Genomic DNA, 15,000 nt, shown 5'->3' on the forward strand with positions numbered 1-15,000 from the left:
CCCTGTCTGAGGGATCTGGCACAAAACCTGGCTGTCCCTGTGGTTGTGCTAGTGCATGGAGGAGGCGCTCTGCTGAGCCCCACTGAGGGGAGCCTGAAGCCGCCTCGCTGCCTAGGCATGTGTGCTGTTGCTCATAGCATGCTCTCAGCCCAGGGCTTCAGCTGTTGGAGCGGTGGGATGGTGTTCTCTGGGGTCCTTGCCAGGAGGCTGCAGACACTGGAGGTGCTGGGAAGGGTGCGTTGAGCTGGCATTCCCTACGTGCCACCCCTCCTGTGCCCTGCTGTTAGGGGTTGTCTCTAAACTGGGAATCCCATTGCTCCAGGGGTGTGACCACACCAGCAAGGCCAGAGGCAGGTGGGAGAGTGTCTCCTAGTTGTCTGCATTGGGATGACTGGGGAAGGCTTGTGCATCACTTCCTACAAACCCTTTCTGTTGCATGATTCCAGTTTTCCAAGTCGGTTATAGTTGAAGTGCTGACAGTAAAACCAGAAGTCTGAGACACCCGGTGGTGACATAGCGGAAGCATGCCAGGAGACCCAAGAGAGGCTCCTGCCTTCGAGTGTCTTGGCTTGGGCTGGGGCTGGGTCTAGGAAGTCACTATATCCCAAAGCATTGCGCTGAACACAGCAAGGTTGCAGGGTCAAGCACTGCAGTCAGGAAATGCCTTCCTTCAGCTCCCTCATGTGCATGTGTTACAGTGCACTCTGCCATTCCCCTGCCTCGTTCAGTGAGCAGGGTGGGCAATGCAAGCTGAATGCATAGCTGTTTGGTATTTCCATTGTCCCCGTCAGGAAACAGGTAGCCTGAGGCATTGTATTCTGCACTCCATCCAAACCTGACACCGGCTATAGAATCTGTGACTTCTCATGGGCTTCCCCACCATCCTTCTGGCCATAGTATCCCAGTGCCTCGTGGGCGTTAAGGCACTTTTCTGTCCAGAAGCATGAGGAAGAAAGGTGGCACTGTTACCCCCCTCCCAATGGGGAGCCGAGGCATGGAGCTGCAGCCAGAGCTGCATTTTGGGTGTCCTGTGCAAGATGGTGAGGTTTGATTCTTGAGTCCTTGGCATTTTGTAACTTTTCAAAGCACAGCTCGTATTGACTTGTGTCCCATCTGCAAGTGCTGAGTGCTGTGTAGTCGTAGCCCCCAGGTCTTATGTTGGGCACTCCGAAAGGGAGGACCATGTCCTTAGTGGCCACTTGTGCAGAGCTTGGTTGTGGGGCTTAACTGCCATCGTGCAGGAGCATGGTGCTGGGGGCAGGGAGGAGTCTGGTTCTCCAGGGTGCCGTTGAACTTCCTTAACCCTGAGACCATTCTTTCGCTTCCTGCAATTCCCAGCCTCATTCAGTACACGCCCTCCATCAAATCTGGAAGGGATCCTGCAGGGTCCCTTGTGCCCTGCACAGCCCTGATGCGTTCCTGAGGCTGTTCATCCTCTGCACCGACTGAACCTGAGTTCTGCGGAAAAGCAGTATGTGGGCACGTAATTAAGGAATGTTTCTGTATGGAAATGAAGCGTGCTCGCTGCAGACGTCTTCAGAGGCCTCTTGCATGGCCAGAATGGGGTAAGTTTTTGTGCAGATAGCAAGAGGCACAGCTGTGACACCCTAGCCAAAATCTCCAGGCCCCGCACCTGAGCATGAAGTTGTTAGAGTTTTTTGGTGAAGGGTTGTCAGCAGTTTTAATGTGTGGAAAACCAGGTATTTTCCCCCCAGCCTTGTTCTGGGAAATAGCTAAAACATTTCAGTTGAAACTTTCCAAAAAAAAAAAAAACCCTGAAAGAGACTCTTGGCTTGGAAGATTGCAGCCTGAATGGTTGAAGTTTGGCAGTAGTTACCAGGACCTGAAAACTGGGTCTTGTAATAGAAAGCGTTAGGCAACCTTAGCTCAAGGCACAGCTACCAGCACTGCCGTGACATGGACCCTGCGCAGCAGGCATGGGGCCAGCACTGTTACTGCCGGTAGTGGCATCTAGGGACCGTGTGGCTGAAGTACACACTGAACAGGCCTGAGAAGGAAGGGGCGGGATCTTCGTGCATGGGTTGTGGAGGGAGCTCCAGCCCGGAGGGGTGGGACAGGGCAGTGGGATTGCTGCTTCCCCAGAGGGCACAGGGTTCATTTTACAGCTTGGCGCTGCTTTGCAAACACTGACAAGCCAACAGGCTGGTCCCTCAGGAAGCTGTAAAAAGAAGAGCAGCAAAGGAGTGAATGTGTTGAAACGGAAGCTGCTCACTTCACGCAGCCTGGCCCATCAAAGGCTGCTTTCTCCAAATCTGCCTGTCTGCAGGCGTTGTCTCTCATTAGCTTCTACTCCAGGCATGAAGCGCTTGGGAAGGTTTGTGCTGGAGAGGCATGTTTCAAGCTGTCTGCTTGCATTTGCTGCCAGAGACATGCCCACCTCCAGCATGGGGGAAAGGGGCTGCCTTTCATGTGTTGTGAAGTTCTACCAGGACTCTCACTCCAGGCTGGAGTCAGTCTCTTGGGAAGCCCTGTTCTCACCTCCTCCCCCTTGTTAAATACATCTGACACCAGGAGGATCAGGCGCCTTCAGCTCCTGGGCAGCTGCTAGCAGCAGCATCCGCTGCCAGGGCAGGACACTCCTCTTGGCTGGATGCTGGCATCTGCCCAAAGGCTCATGGGCCCCTTCTGGTTGTGCATTCCCACCCTGGCTGTCACGGGGCGGCTGTGCCCCGGCTGGCATGGGTGCATGTTCTCTGTGCCCTTGGGGTCGCCAGCCAGTACTGTAACCACAGTGCCAGCTAACGCGATTGGAGATCTAGTCAGCACGGCGTCTGCAAGTGCCGGGCATTTCTCTGTGCCCTTGTGCACCCCACTATGATCGCTGCAGAGGAGGGAGATTTCCTGACCGCTGGGTCTGTGTAGGCAGGGTATGATTGTTTCTGGTCCAGGCTGTGTGGGAGCCCTGCTTGGAGCGCACCTGTCTCAATGCCTTGATGATTATTTTAAACCAGGCTCTCGGGGGGCTGTTCTACATGCTGTCTCCTGACCAAGCTCTGGATGGAAGGGCCACCATCGTGCTGCTACATAAGATGCACATTGCGTTCGGACCTGGCTCCAGAGGCCTTGCAGAAACCATGGCTGTGTCAGTGTGACTGCAGCCACTGTGCTGGAGGGCCGCCGCAGGAGCCCTGCCGAGCAGCCCGTGCAGGTGGAAGTGGCTGTGTCCCTGCTTTGACTGATGGGGCTTTTCAGGAAATTCCTCAGAACAACATTTTCTAAAAACGGCGGCTTCTTTCCACTGATATTTCCTGGAAAAGGCTGGAGTTAATTTTAAACTGCTGTCCTTTTCCCTTTCAGGGTGGAAGCCCTCTGTGCATGCCTTCAAGGCTAATGCCAGCCCCTTCTTTCTGGGGTTGTGCTGTAGTGCCATGCCCTGCTCTGCAGAGGCAGCTGCTCTCCAGGGCCAGCCTGTCTTGTCAGGGGATGTGTCATGCTTGTGGCATCCAGTAAAGGGGTTCGCTTCTGATCTCTTTGCAAAGTATTCTTCCTTGGGCTGCAGCTTCTGACCAGTGCCTCAAACAGGTTGGCACTGAAGCTGTCTTTCTGGATGTTTCCTTACCCGCCTTGGAGCCCTACTTGTCCGCCTGGGGCTGAGGGGGTTTCCATGCACCAGGCACAAGCGCTGTCCTAGAGTGGATTCCAGGCCTGGGGACAGTGAGAGCAGGAGGCAGACACAGACTCCCTGAGTGAGCAGGAGTGCGCTGGCCTGCTGTCCTAGGCAGGCCAGTCCCTCGGTGTCAGTGAGAGCACTGCTTCCTCTGTGGCTCTCGGGCAGGCTTGCGGCTTCGGGTGGGAATATGTCATTAATTTTTATACTTTCCCCTGTAAACCGTCGACCCTTTTTATGATGTCATGAGGGATTCCTTAATTTTGCAGCTGCTTCCTGGTTACGTCAGAGAAGAGCCTCCCGTCCTGGAGCACAGCGCTGCTCTCCAGAACGGCTGGAAACAAATGAAGTGTTGAATATCTAATGGCTTCCACAGGGAGAGCAGCTCCATCCTCCCCAGGCCCCCGGCATTCCTCACCTTGTGGCCTCCCTCCTCTGAACAAGATGGTGTTTCAGCTCAAAGCGGAGGGAGCTGCGGCTGTCTTGGGGAGCGCTTGCCCTTGCAGCCGTGCTTGTCCTCTCCAGCGCCTTCCACCGAGGGAGCCTGAGACTCTGGTTCTTGCGGTCAGAGCTCTTGCCCCCCTCTGGAGAAAGGCAGGAGCCAGGGGGCACAAGGAGCGCCCCCAGCCAAAGCATCTGCTCATTCCCCATCATGGTCCCTGCCAGGCGACAGCTGGGTCAGGTGAGACTGCCCTGCAGCCAGCAGCTCCTACTGCGTTACTAGTCTGGGTTGTGCATTGGGTGAGATGCAGCCCGCGTCTACACGGAAGTTGGAGCTAGATACCCCTCTGCCTGCTGAAGGTGGCAGTGCTGTGCCACGGGGCCCTTGCGCCCAGCTGCCCTGCCAGGGATGCTCCTGCTGGAAGTGTGGAGTTGGGGATCCTTGGCCCCGGCTGGGATGTGTGACTGGGACAGGCTGGTGCCCAGAATCCCTGCACGGGGCTGGTGAGCAAGTGCCTGTACTTCCCTTACGCCTTGTGGGCAGATGAGCACGTGGCTGTGAGTCGCCCGTTGCTGGCGAGCGTGCCCGTGACTCACAGGTTCTCCTCAGTAGGAGAGGGGACAGCAGGGAAATGCCCTGTGGCTGCGAATCTCTCTCCCTCTTTGTTGTTGGCTTGTGTTCCTGTCTGGTTTGTGTGCCGGCTGTCTCCACCTTCTCCTGCCGCCAGCTGCTGCTGCGGGGAGCCCAGTGCCTCAGCCGGCAGCCCCTGGTGCTCTCCTCCTTGCCCACTTCCTGCAGACAGGCAGATGCTGGTGGGCTGCTCAGGAGTTGTGCCAGCACTGTCTGGCTGTGGGTGACTCATGAGGAAAGCGCTCTTGTGTCTGAGTGATAAGAGAGCAAACAAATCGCCTCCAGGTGGTGTCAGCTTGGAGGTGACCAGCCTGGGCCTCCTTCCCCGCAGGGCAGCGGCGCACTGGGAGCGCAGTGAATCAGTTGTCTTGTCTGTGCTTTCCCCAGCTGCTGCCAGAGCTGCTGACACATCGGCGAGGGTGCCTCAGGCCCAGCTCACCCGGCAGCACTGCGCTCGGCACTCCCCACCATCCACTGGCCAGTCCATTAAGTCAGCTCCTCAGGAATGCAGCAGGAGACCCGAGCTCCTCCCGGGCTGCCTCCGCTCATGGGCCTTTGCCACATCACCAGGGAGAGGAGCTTCCAGCAGCCACTTCCTGGGAGCAGCAGGTCACTGCTGCCCGGGCTGCTTGAGCATAGCTGCAGGCTGCCTGTCCCAGAGTCCCCCCCTCACCCCAAGGGGAGCTTGGAGAGAGGCCACATAAGACCTGTCTCACGGCTGCCTCTTGACCCTTGACTGGAGCAGCCTGAATCGCAGGGATCTGCTTCCCCTGGCATCTCGACTAACACTCTTCAGCCTGCTGTATTTAACTGCCAAGAGTTCGGGGGGCCTACTGATCCAGATGAACAAGGGAGGAAGCATCCCCATCTTCACTAGGGCTGCTCACTTGCAAGCTCCAGGTAACAGGCTGCTCTGCACTGCTGCTGCCTCTAGCTTCAGATCAGAGCACCCGAGAGCACTCCCAGCCAGCCGTCTTGCCCTCTTCCTGGCAGCACCACCTACGGGCAGAGCTCGGCTGCACAGCAGGGAGGCTGTGTTGTCCTGCCAGTGCTCTTGCCTCAGTCATCCTCACAGGATTTCCTCCCGGGGCTGGCACCGGTGCAGTGGGGAGCGCCCCTGGCAGCCCCTTCCCCAGAACGCGATGGTTCCTTCTATCGCCTCTCTCTTCCCGTTCCCATTTCCTGTGACTGGTCGCATCGCCCTGGCCAGGTCTGGCAGTGCCGTCCCGCACACCCTGGTGAGGGAGGGGATGTGTTTATCACTTTTCCTGGAGATTATCTGTTTAAGCACTCTCTGACAGTTACAATAACAAGGGCAGCGCGTTGTGTTTCCCAGCAAAAGGACACTCGCTGCTGAAAGATGTATAGCACTAATTAGAAATACATAACATCCGGCCACATGGCAACCTTCTCCCGGCCGCTCCACTTCCTGAGCTCAGACGACTTTGACGACAGTTGGTTTATGTTTTCCATGAATATAATGTTCTCCCAGAAGCGCAGCTTCTCCCGGTTACACAAGCCCCCCCCCCAGCCCAGGTAGATTTATGGTTGCAGAAAACTTGGGTCGGATGCTGGCTGAGCGTGAGTCAGAGCAAACCTAGCCCTGGTGTGGAGCAGAGCCAGGAGTCCAGGTAAGCAGCTTGTAGGGGGCGCTGCTGCAGTGGAGCCAGCCTGCCCCATGTGCTCTGCAACCTTTTGTTGGGGAACCAGGCTGGAGGGAGGGGATCCATGTGCCGTGTGTAGCATCCCCTGCCCTGTGCCGCCTCACTGCACCTTGGCATTCTGCACAAGTGCCCTCCTACCCCTTGACCCCTGTTTCTTTGCTTACTGCCAGACTCCTTGTCCTAGTCTTCTTCTCCCTCCCCACCCCATGTCAGGCTCATGACCCGTCTGCATTTGAATCACACAGCCTCTTGAGCGCCAGGAGGGGCATGTCTCTTGCTCTCAGTCCCACTGATCAGCCTGGAGCAGCTCGTGCAGAGGAGGTCCTCTCCTCCTGAGCTCCCTCTGCCCAGGACTGGAGCAGGCTGGCTGGCCCTGCGGGGATTCTGGTAACGTGTGGGAGCAGTGCAAAGCGGGTGCGTGCTTGGCAAGGATGGAGTCCTCGGAGATCTGAGCTGCCCGTGGTTCTCTGGAGCCACGGGCCATCTGCAGAACTGGCAAGAGTGCAACTTGCCCACGTTAGGACAGATTTCCTGTGCAACAGGAAAAGGCATGGCCATGATACCAAGGTTGCCCCTCTCAGAAGTCTACAGCTTTGGGCTTCTAGAGCTGTTCAAGGAAAAAGGTGGTGGTGATTTCTTTATACGGACAAAATAGCGTCTTTTACCTCATCCTGGAGCACACGAGGTGGGTTCCCAGCATGTGCCAGGGCATGCTCTGGCTGGCTTCTTCAGCTCTTTGAGACATGAGGCTAAAGGACAGGTCTTTTGGCCTGTGCATCCCTTTAAGTATGGGGGCATCAGAATTGGTCAGATCAGCAACTTCCCTTTTGTTGTGCTGGCTGGCAAAGTAGAGGCTGTCGTGGGCCAGGGCTCAGGTTGCCTGCTGCTCCTGACAGCTCCTCTCTTGCAGCCTCCACTCGTGTCCTCCAGGTTGCCACCTTGTTCGGAGGGGGCACCAGGGCATGTAGGAGCCGCTCTCCCAGCCATGCTGGGACACTGGGCCAAGTGGCAGCACCTTGGCCATGGTTCCTCTTCCAGTCTCCTCTTGCATGTGCACTCCTGCTGCTGTGTGATTACAGTGTAGTCAGTGCTGTGGGAGCCACCATCTGTCATCTTAAAGGAGGGTTGGCCCAAGGGAGTTTGTCTGGGGCTGCCAGGCAGGAACTTCTGCTTGCTTTGGTTTGTGCCCGCAGTGATGGGCAGCCCTGGCTCATGTGAATGCTATTCTGGTCACAGGAGAGCAGCTAGAATGTGTGGTGCATGGCAGAGAGCAGGTCCTCCTTCTCTCCCCGGGTGCCACTGCGGAGGTGGGGCTGGCCTTCCCTGGGGTTTGCTGGGATGCATTGTACCTCCCAGCAGCAATGCCCCTCATTCAGCTGAGGGGAGGGATTAGAGGCCTCAGCGGGCTGCACAGCTCCTCATGTCCATTACTCCCATCTACAGCAGTGTGGGAGAACTTTAGCTAAGGGATTGGTTGCTGTCCAGGGCAGGCTCAGCCAGTCTGCTGTGTGTGGGGGGGTGCAGAGCCCCTGGCACTCAGGCCCTGCACATCTGGTTCCAAAGCACTGCACACGCACCTCTGGGGTCCCTGCATCTGCTCTGCTCTCACACTCACCCTGCCCAGCCTCCACAGGGTAGAGGGCTCTGTTGTCCTGCCCAAGGACTGCATGTCGCCAGGTTTCCCCCCGTTGTCTTGGTGCTTGTTGTAGGGCTGAGCCCCTGAGTGTCCCTTGCTGCAGGGGCACAAGTGCTGGCATGTCTCTCTTCCCTTCAGCTGCTGCACCACTGAGAGATGCAGAATACTGGGCTCAGGGGACCTGTGGTTTGACCCAGGCTGGCATCTCATGTCCTTTGGCATGGGTGCAGAGCTCTTGAGGAGCCCCAGGCCTTGCTCCATCCCCAGCCCCCAGCAGCTGGGAGCTGGCTGGACCTCTTGGTGATGGAGGAGTTTCCTTTTGGCCCTGTGATGAGCTCCACTGGGTGAACTTTAAGGACAATTGGGGCCCTTTTCCCTTGCAATGATGAGACGGGGACAAGGCCCAATGCAGCCAAGCTGGAAGGGAAGGGGGATGTTCCTCATGCCTGCATGGCTGTGGTGCCCTGATCGTTCCCTGGGGGAAGCTGGGTGGCCTGAATCGAGGCTCCGTGCCAGCTAGGCTAGTTTACGGCAGCATGGCTGCATGTGAATCAGTGCATGCACTGTGACTGTGACCTCCTCGTTCCAGGGCCAAGGCTGCTTACTGGGAATGGCCCAGACTCAGCTCCCATCACTCCTTCTGCTTTTGCTGTTGCCTGCCTTGTGAGAGAGTTTCTGCTTCTCGTACGGTGGAGCCATGGGCCCTCTGCTTCCAGCCTGGGCACCTCCAGCAGCTTTGGGTGATGGGAGTGGCTAGAGCCATGGTATAGCACAGTGGGCATGGCCAGGGCTTGTTCTCTGGGGTCAGCTCTGGACCGCGTGGAGTTAACCACTGCGCTCCCAGCTATGAGGGACCCAAGTGTTGCATTGGATTTCTGTTCTGATTGGGGTTTTCTTGCAGTGGGGAAGGAGCCATCGGCACCAGTTGGCCCTGGATCCATGATGGCACGGCACCCTGCTCTGCCTTTATGCCCCCTCCCACTGCAGCCCTGTGGGCTTTGCGACGATCTCACCCCATGCTCATTCCAGGGTAGTTAATGAGCAGGACTTGCACTGGGCAACAGGGCAGCGAGCTTCCTCAGAGCAGGTGGGCATGAGTCAGACGTGGAACTTGCTGGCCCTTTGGAGCTGTCTGTTGAAACCCCCCGCGCTTCCAAAGGGGCGGTGTCGTCTGCCTTCAGCGTCATCCTCTCTAATGTGCGTGGAGCGTCTTCCCTCCTGGGTGATCCCAGGGTTCAGCCGCTGCTTGGCTGGGCAACATTGTGCAGCTGTTTATGATGGGAAGTGAAGACTACTACTTCCTACTTGGAACTGGAATGGAGGGGTTCTTGGGAAGCCGAATGTAACGTTGACATGGAGGGTGGCCAGGACACGAGGGCAAAGCTCCCACTTGGGGAAAGGTTTCGTGAGAGGGATTTGCTGTCCGACAGTGGTTGCAGCCTTCATTTTATGCTTCTTCCAAAGGCTGACATCCCTTGCAGCACAGCATATCCTGCCAGCACCAGTTCATGTGGACCCAGCAGGGAGAGCGCTCCCCAGCTCACTAGGGGTCGTACCATGAAGTTAGGTAGTAAGTTTAAAACTAACAAAAATAAGTAATTTTTCACCCAGCTCGTCACTGAAGTGTGGCACTTGTTGCCACAAGATGTGGTGGAAGTGACAGTTTAGCCAGGCTCCAAAAGGGCTCGGACACATTCTGGGAGGCAAGGGGCATCGGTAGCTATTGAGCAGGGAAGTGAGGGGCACGGCCTCTGAATCCGATCTTCCTAGACCTTAAATTCTGGAGGCTGCAAGTCAGAGAAATGTGGGTAAAACCCTGCTCCGACACGGGTCACTCCCTTCCAGCCTCCGCTCTCTGCTGCTGTGTGACACAGGAGACTGGGCAAGAGGGGACCGAGGGTCTGACCCAGGAAATGGTAGTTCTTATGGCCCTGTTTTCTTAAGCTACATGTGCTGGGCAGTGGGGGAGGTCACCCCTCCAGCTGCCAACCTTGCTGGCCCCTGATTGTGAATCTCCCATGCCGCTCCAGGTAAAATTATTAGTCTGGAATGGGGCAGGCCGTAGCAAGGAGGTTCATCTAATTGTCCCACCTTTTCTTCTGCCTCATTGGCTTTACTGGCCTTTTCATGGATGTATATCATGGTAGATGGGGGCCGTGGTCAAGGAGCATGTGACTGTTCAGGTGGCAGCCAGGAGGAGGACACTTCACCGTGAACCTTTTTGCTGCCTCTCACTCGACTCATGCCAGCACTGGCACAGCCTGGGTGTCTTGCCCACTCACAGTCGCTATACCATGCACCTTGCTTGGCTTCAGCCACCTCCCGCCGCAGCAGTTTGCTTGGTCCTGGGGGCTGTGCAGCGGGTGCTGCGTGGGCAGCCCAGTGTGAAAGCATAGGGGGCTGCTGGGGCCAGGCTGACGCTTTGCGCATGGGATGGCCTGGAAAACTCAAATGGTCCGTGCAGGCATCCACTCCCCGCTCCCTCTGAACAGGCCCCTTCTTCCCATGCGCTTCCTGGCCCCTGGCAGGCGGCTGCATGGCCTTTTGCCCTCTCCATGGGGCTCTGTCCAAAACGGGCAGAGAATAGTGTTGTGAGCAGTGCGATGCCAGAATCGCCCTTCCCCAGTTCACCCTCTGCAAGGCAGGCAGTGCCCACTAGGCCCTGCTCTGTGCAGCTCCCTTGAGCCACACTTGCCACACTCGGCCGCCTGAGAAGTGGTTTCTGGCTGAGCGTAGCTGCGTGGAGGGGATGGGAAGAGCTGTGGTCGTGTGGCACTGGCTTGAGTAACAGCTTCAATTAAGGCCTCTTGACAAGCTGCTGTGTGACTGGTGAGCTAATGGGAGGAGCCCCCTGCTCAGCAGGGACAGAGATCAAACGTGCAGCTAATTATCCTTTTAGCACTTCAGAATTCTCCCCCTTTGCAGGAGGAATTAGCATCTGAGTGGCAGCTTCTGTGCTGGGAGCCCGCAGCCCTGGCCCAGGCCCCAGCCCCACTGGCAAGGCCCTGCAGGCTTTGTGGCACTCATGGGACAGTGGCAGCCTGGGCCCGGCCCCCTCCGAGCCACTCCCCAACTAAACTAGGCCAGCTCCTCTCCTCCTACCTGGGTTTGGTGCTGAGCGTGGGGGTGGCTTTCACCTTGGGGGGTGGGTGGGGCCTTCCCCTGTGGCTTCCTGGAGCCTTGCCATGCTGGTCAGATAGGGTCATGGTCTTTGTGCCCGAGGTGGGAACCTGGAGCTTCCTGGGCCCGAGCTTGATCGCTCCTCTTTCTGTCTCCACAGAGTGCCTGTCAGAGGAGTGTCGCTCCGTGATCCAGGAGCAAGCCACAGCCCTGGGCCTGGCCATGTTCTCCCTGCTGGTGAGGCGCTGTACCAGCCTACTGAAGGAGTCTACCCGAGGTAAGGGGAGCTGCCTGCAGCATGGCACTGCCAGGACCGGCCAGCTTGCATCCTCCGGCCCACCGCAGCTGCCTCTCCCTGGCCCCAGCTCAGCCTCACTTCTCACAGGCCCTTTGGCTTCTACCCCAGGTTTCTTTCTTTGCAATTACCTGTCTCTGGCTTTGGGCTATGCAAGGGCTCCCCGCATGACTGCTTGTGCAGACAAGGGCAGGACTGGCCCAGCACTAGGGAGAGAGGCAGGGAAAGGGAAGAGCTCTGGGGCTTAGCCCTTCACACCCATCCTGTCACCTGGCGGACTTTGCAGTACCAAGACCTAGGACCCCTGGCATCTGTGACTCACTCTGGTCCCAACTACTCCATAATGGGGGTGCTGAGGCATTGCCCTGGCTGTGGCTCAGTCCTTGTGTTTAGAGGGGTGGCTGGTAGTTTGGTGCATCTCTGGGCCCAGGGGCACCTGGCTTCTCTTTTGCATCCTACACTACCCAGGAGGGAGGGATCCCATGCAGCTGGCTCTGGGAAGGGTGCAGCCTGGCCCATTTTCCTTGTCTCATCTCCACAGCTCAGTCCCAAGAGGAGGAGCAGGAACCTGAGCAAGAAGTCACAGAGGATGACATCAAGGTCTCTGCCTTGCCCCAGGATCTGAAGGAGTTGCTCCCCAGCGTGAAGGTCTGGTCAGACTGGATGCTCGGCCACCCGGACACCTGGAACCCCCCTCCCATCTCCCTCGAGCTGCCCAAACAGTACGTGAACTCTTCTGCTCTTTCTACATGTGCCCACCCCCAGGCAGCTTCTGGGGCTCCTTGTCCCTGCTGCTGCACTTGCTGCCTGCATGTGGGGTGCTCTGTTGCCACAGCAGCACTTGGCCTGTGTGAGGACCCTGGCATGTTGCCCTTTGCATGCAGAGGCAGCCTCCTCGTAGAGTGTGTGCGCTTGCTGACATCCTGACCCTACGTGGAAGGGGTGGGGCAACAGGGAGCTTGCCCTGTAGCAAGGGCAGCAGGCTGGGAGCGTGTGGGAGGTGGCGTCATTAACCTGGCTGGCTCCCCTTTGCTCATTAATATGTTGCTGGGGCTGATGGGTCAGCTGGGTTTCAAGCTTTGCTTAGGTTGCCTCTGCAGTTCCTGGGGTGCCTCTCCACTGGGCCCTGTGCCCGGCCCACCACATGCTTAGCCTGGGAATGGAGTCTGCTCTCAGTGGAGCGGGCCCATCGCGTTCTGCTCATCAGCCGTAAGACTAGACCTATGGCAGACTTTGTGCAGGCTGGGCCTGGTTCAGGGCCATCCAGAATAACGCCCCCTTTTTGTCTGGAAGCAGCTGGTCTCTGCCCCCGCAATTCGGGAAGGGTTAATTCTCTAAACTGGCCGATTCCAGCCCATTAGTCCATAATGCGGACTAGGCAATTTGCATATTTTTGGACAGAAAAGTACACGAAGGGGCCAAGTATGGAGTGTGCGAGGCAATGTCTGAGCATGCTCCGTAGCTGCTTTCCCGCAGGATTTTCCATCTGCCTCCGGTACTCCGGATCCAGAGCCTGAAATCACGTCTCTTTGTTAATCCAGGGGAGCCAGAACTCAGGGTGATGGGAAGGCGCATTAAGAGTAATCCAGCAAAGTGGCTTAGCCATTAATGGGTCCCCGCTCCGTGCGTCAGGTCCAGTCCTGTGCTCCTGTTTTATTGCCTCCACTCCAGTTCTTTTTCATTTGGCTGAGGAAATGGAAATCTCACACAGGAAGTGCTGGGCCTCATTTTGTGGAGATGGAGTCTGTTTTCTGTTTGTCGGCTGCTCGATGTGGGACCGTTGCCTGCTCATGTGAACTGCTGCCCATCTTTGGGCAGGAACTCAAACTCGGAGGGGTCACGTGAGCAGGCTCACACCAATCCCGCACTCCCCTCGCGCTGCCTGTGCCGGGAGCCGCCAGGCCCTCTGCGCCGGGCAGGCCTCAAGATGGAATCTCTGATTGGGCTCATGCAGCCAGCACACCACGCTCCAGGGAAGAGCTGCCTCCTCCGCGGTCAGGGCGCAGACTTGGGGTGGCGTCTCATGTGGGGACTGGGCCACTTTGGCTCTAGGCATCCCAGCAGGTGCAGGCTCCCAGAGTCCTCTCTCGCAGGAAGAGGTCATCACCCAGCCCCAGGGAGGTCATGGAAGCACATGGAGGTCAAGGAGCACATGGAAGTGGAGACCTTGGACCATGGGCAGCTGTTGGGTGTGGGCCCCACCACAGTGAGCCTCTGCCCTGCCCAGCACTGGCTGCAGGGTGGAGTCTACCTGAGCTTCATGTTGTGGTGGTGGTGGTGGCTCAGTAGGCACAGCCACTTCCCCTGCCTCACTTTCTCACTGCCCATCTCTGCCCAGTTCCAGTCCCATCACCGTGCTGGATGACAAGCCCGTTCAGACCGGGGCTGAGTGGCTTTCATGGCTTTTCTCTGTTCCGTCTTTGGGGTTCGCCCATCCATTCTTTCAGCTAGTGCGCCTTTGCTTGGATCCCAGCACCCTTGTGCGCTGGAGGTTCACAACCACATTGAGAAACAGACTGTAGTTCTGGCACCATGTCTCCATTCTAGTGACATAGGGCTGTAGCCAGCAAAGCTGCCTGGCACAACCTCCTCCCCCAAATTTTCACGCATCTTGTTGAGGGCAGACTGGGGAAGCAGCGACACTGGGTTGGCATTCTTGCTGTATGTTGGCACGAGCCTACGTGCTAGTTGTGGGCCTGTGCAGTCAACAGGCGGAGCTTCCAAGCCTAGGGCTCTTGGCAAATGGTGTGAAGACGGCTGGTGGGTAAAGCAAAAGCAGAGCAGCAAGCGTGCTGGGGGTGCCAAGCACAAGGACAGGATGAGTTTGGGGAGGGACGTGTGAGCATACCAAAGGCAGGTGAGTAAGGAGGTGGTGTGACATCAAATACACGGTGGGCTTAGCTCGTGGCTGGGGCGAGGGGGCAGCCGGTGAGCCCTCCCCCCACGGTGAGCACTGGTGTGGCACCCTTCCCTTCCATGCTGCCTGCTCAGGGCTGACTGGGACCTGGCCAGTTAGTGCTACTTCACCATTGCCTTCAGAGCCTCCTGTGGGCTCTGAACTAGGGGGTGTCCTGGAGGCACAGCATGGAATCTGTACACCCCGAATAGCCCAGCCCCAGTACAGCAACCCTGCCCAGGGCTGGGTCCTGCTCAGCCCCCATGTGGTGACACTTCCCAGCAGCTCACCCAACTTTGGGGTCTGGACCAGCGGAGTGGCCTGTCGAGACTGGCCATGGAGGCCAGGATGATGAGGTGGTGCATCCCGAGGCCCCTGCTCATGCTGCCTTCTCCCTGTTCGTGATCACTTGTGCTCAAGGAGAGTGCTGGGGGACTTTGAGAATGCCTAAACTCAGCCCAGCTGTGGCAGTTGGTTTATTGCTTTCAGCTGGTACTTGAACCCAGGTCCTGGTCTTGGAGTCTTTCCCAGGTTTAATCCCCGGAGCTTTCTCTGCAGCTGTATGACACTGCGCTGACCCCGAATGAGGATAGGTTGCGGGACCTGAACCTGTTCAGCCTTCAAAAGAGAAGGCTGAGGGGGGATCTTGTGGCCTGTTATAAACTGGTTAGGGGGGATCAGCAGGCGCT

The 15,000-nt window shown here is 57.5% G+C and overlaps 1 protein-coding gene and 1 long non-coding RNA gene across 2 annotated transcripts in view; both read left to right on the plus strand.

Moving 5' to 3' along the window:
* Positions 1–988: 988 nt before the first annotated feature.
* LOC109293387 (telomerase-binding protein EST1A-like) overlaps positions 989–15,000 on the plus strand; it is a 72,779-nt gene continuing 58,767 nt past the window's right edge. Inside the window, exons 1-3 of the mRNA XM_019511279.1 lie at positions 989–1,565; positions 11,281–11,397; positions 11,957–12,137. Of these exons, the coding sequence (XP_019366824.1) occupies positions 1,505–1,565; positions 11,281–11,397; positions 11,957–12,137 (359 nt within the window). The 5' untranslated portion in view covers positions 989–1,504. The remainder of the gene's footprint in view (positions 1,566–11,280; positions 11,398–11,956; positions 12,138–15,000) is intronic.
* The window catches only part of LOC109293388, an 8,094-nt gene continuing 5,247 nt past the window's right edge, over positions 12,154–15,000 (plus strand). The window contains exon 1 of the long non-coding RNA XR_002096310.1: positions 12,154–14,904. This is a non-coding gene — a long non-coding RNA (uncharacterized LOC109293388). The remainder of the gene's footprint in view (positions 14,905–15,000) is intronic.

This window comes from Gavialis gangeticus, unplaced genomic scaffold, assembly GCF_001723915.1.
Source record: "Gavialis gangeticus isolate Ggan-Ray unplaced genomic scaffold, GavGan_comp1, whole genome shotgun sequence".
NCBI classification, from domain to species: domain Eukaryota; kingdom Metazoa; phylum Chordata; order Crocodylia; family Gavialidae; genus Gavialis; species Gavialis gangeticus.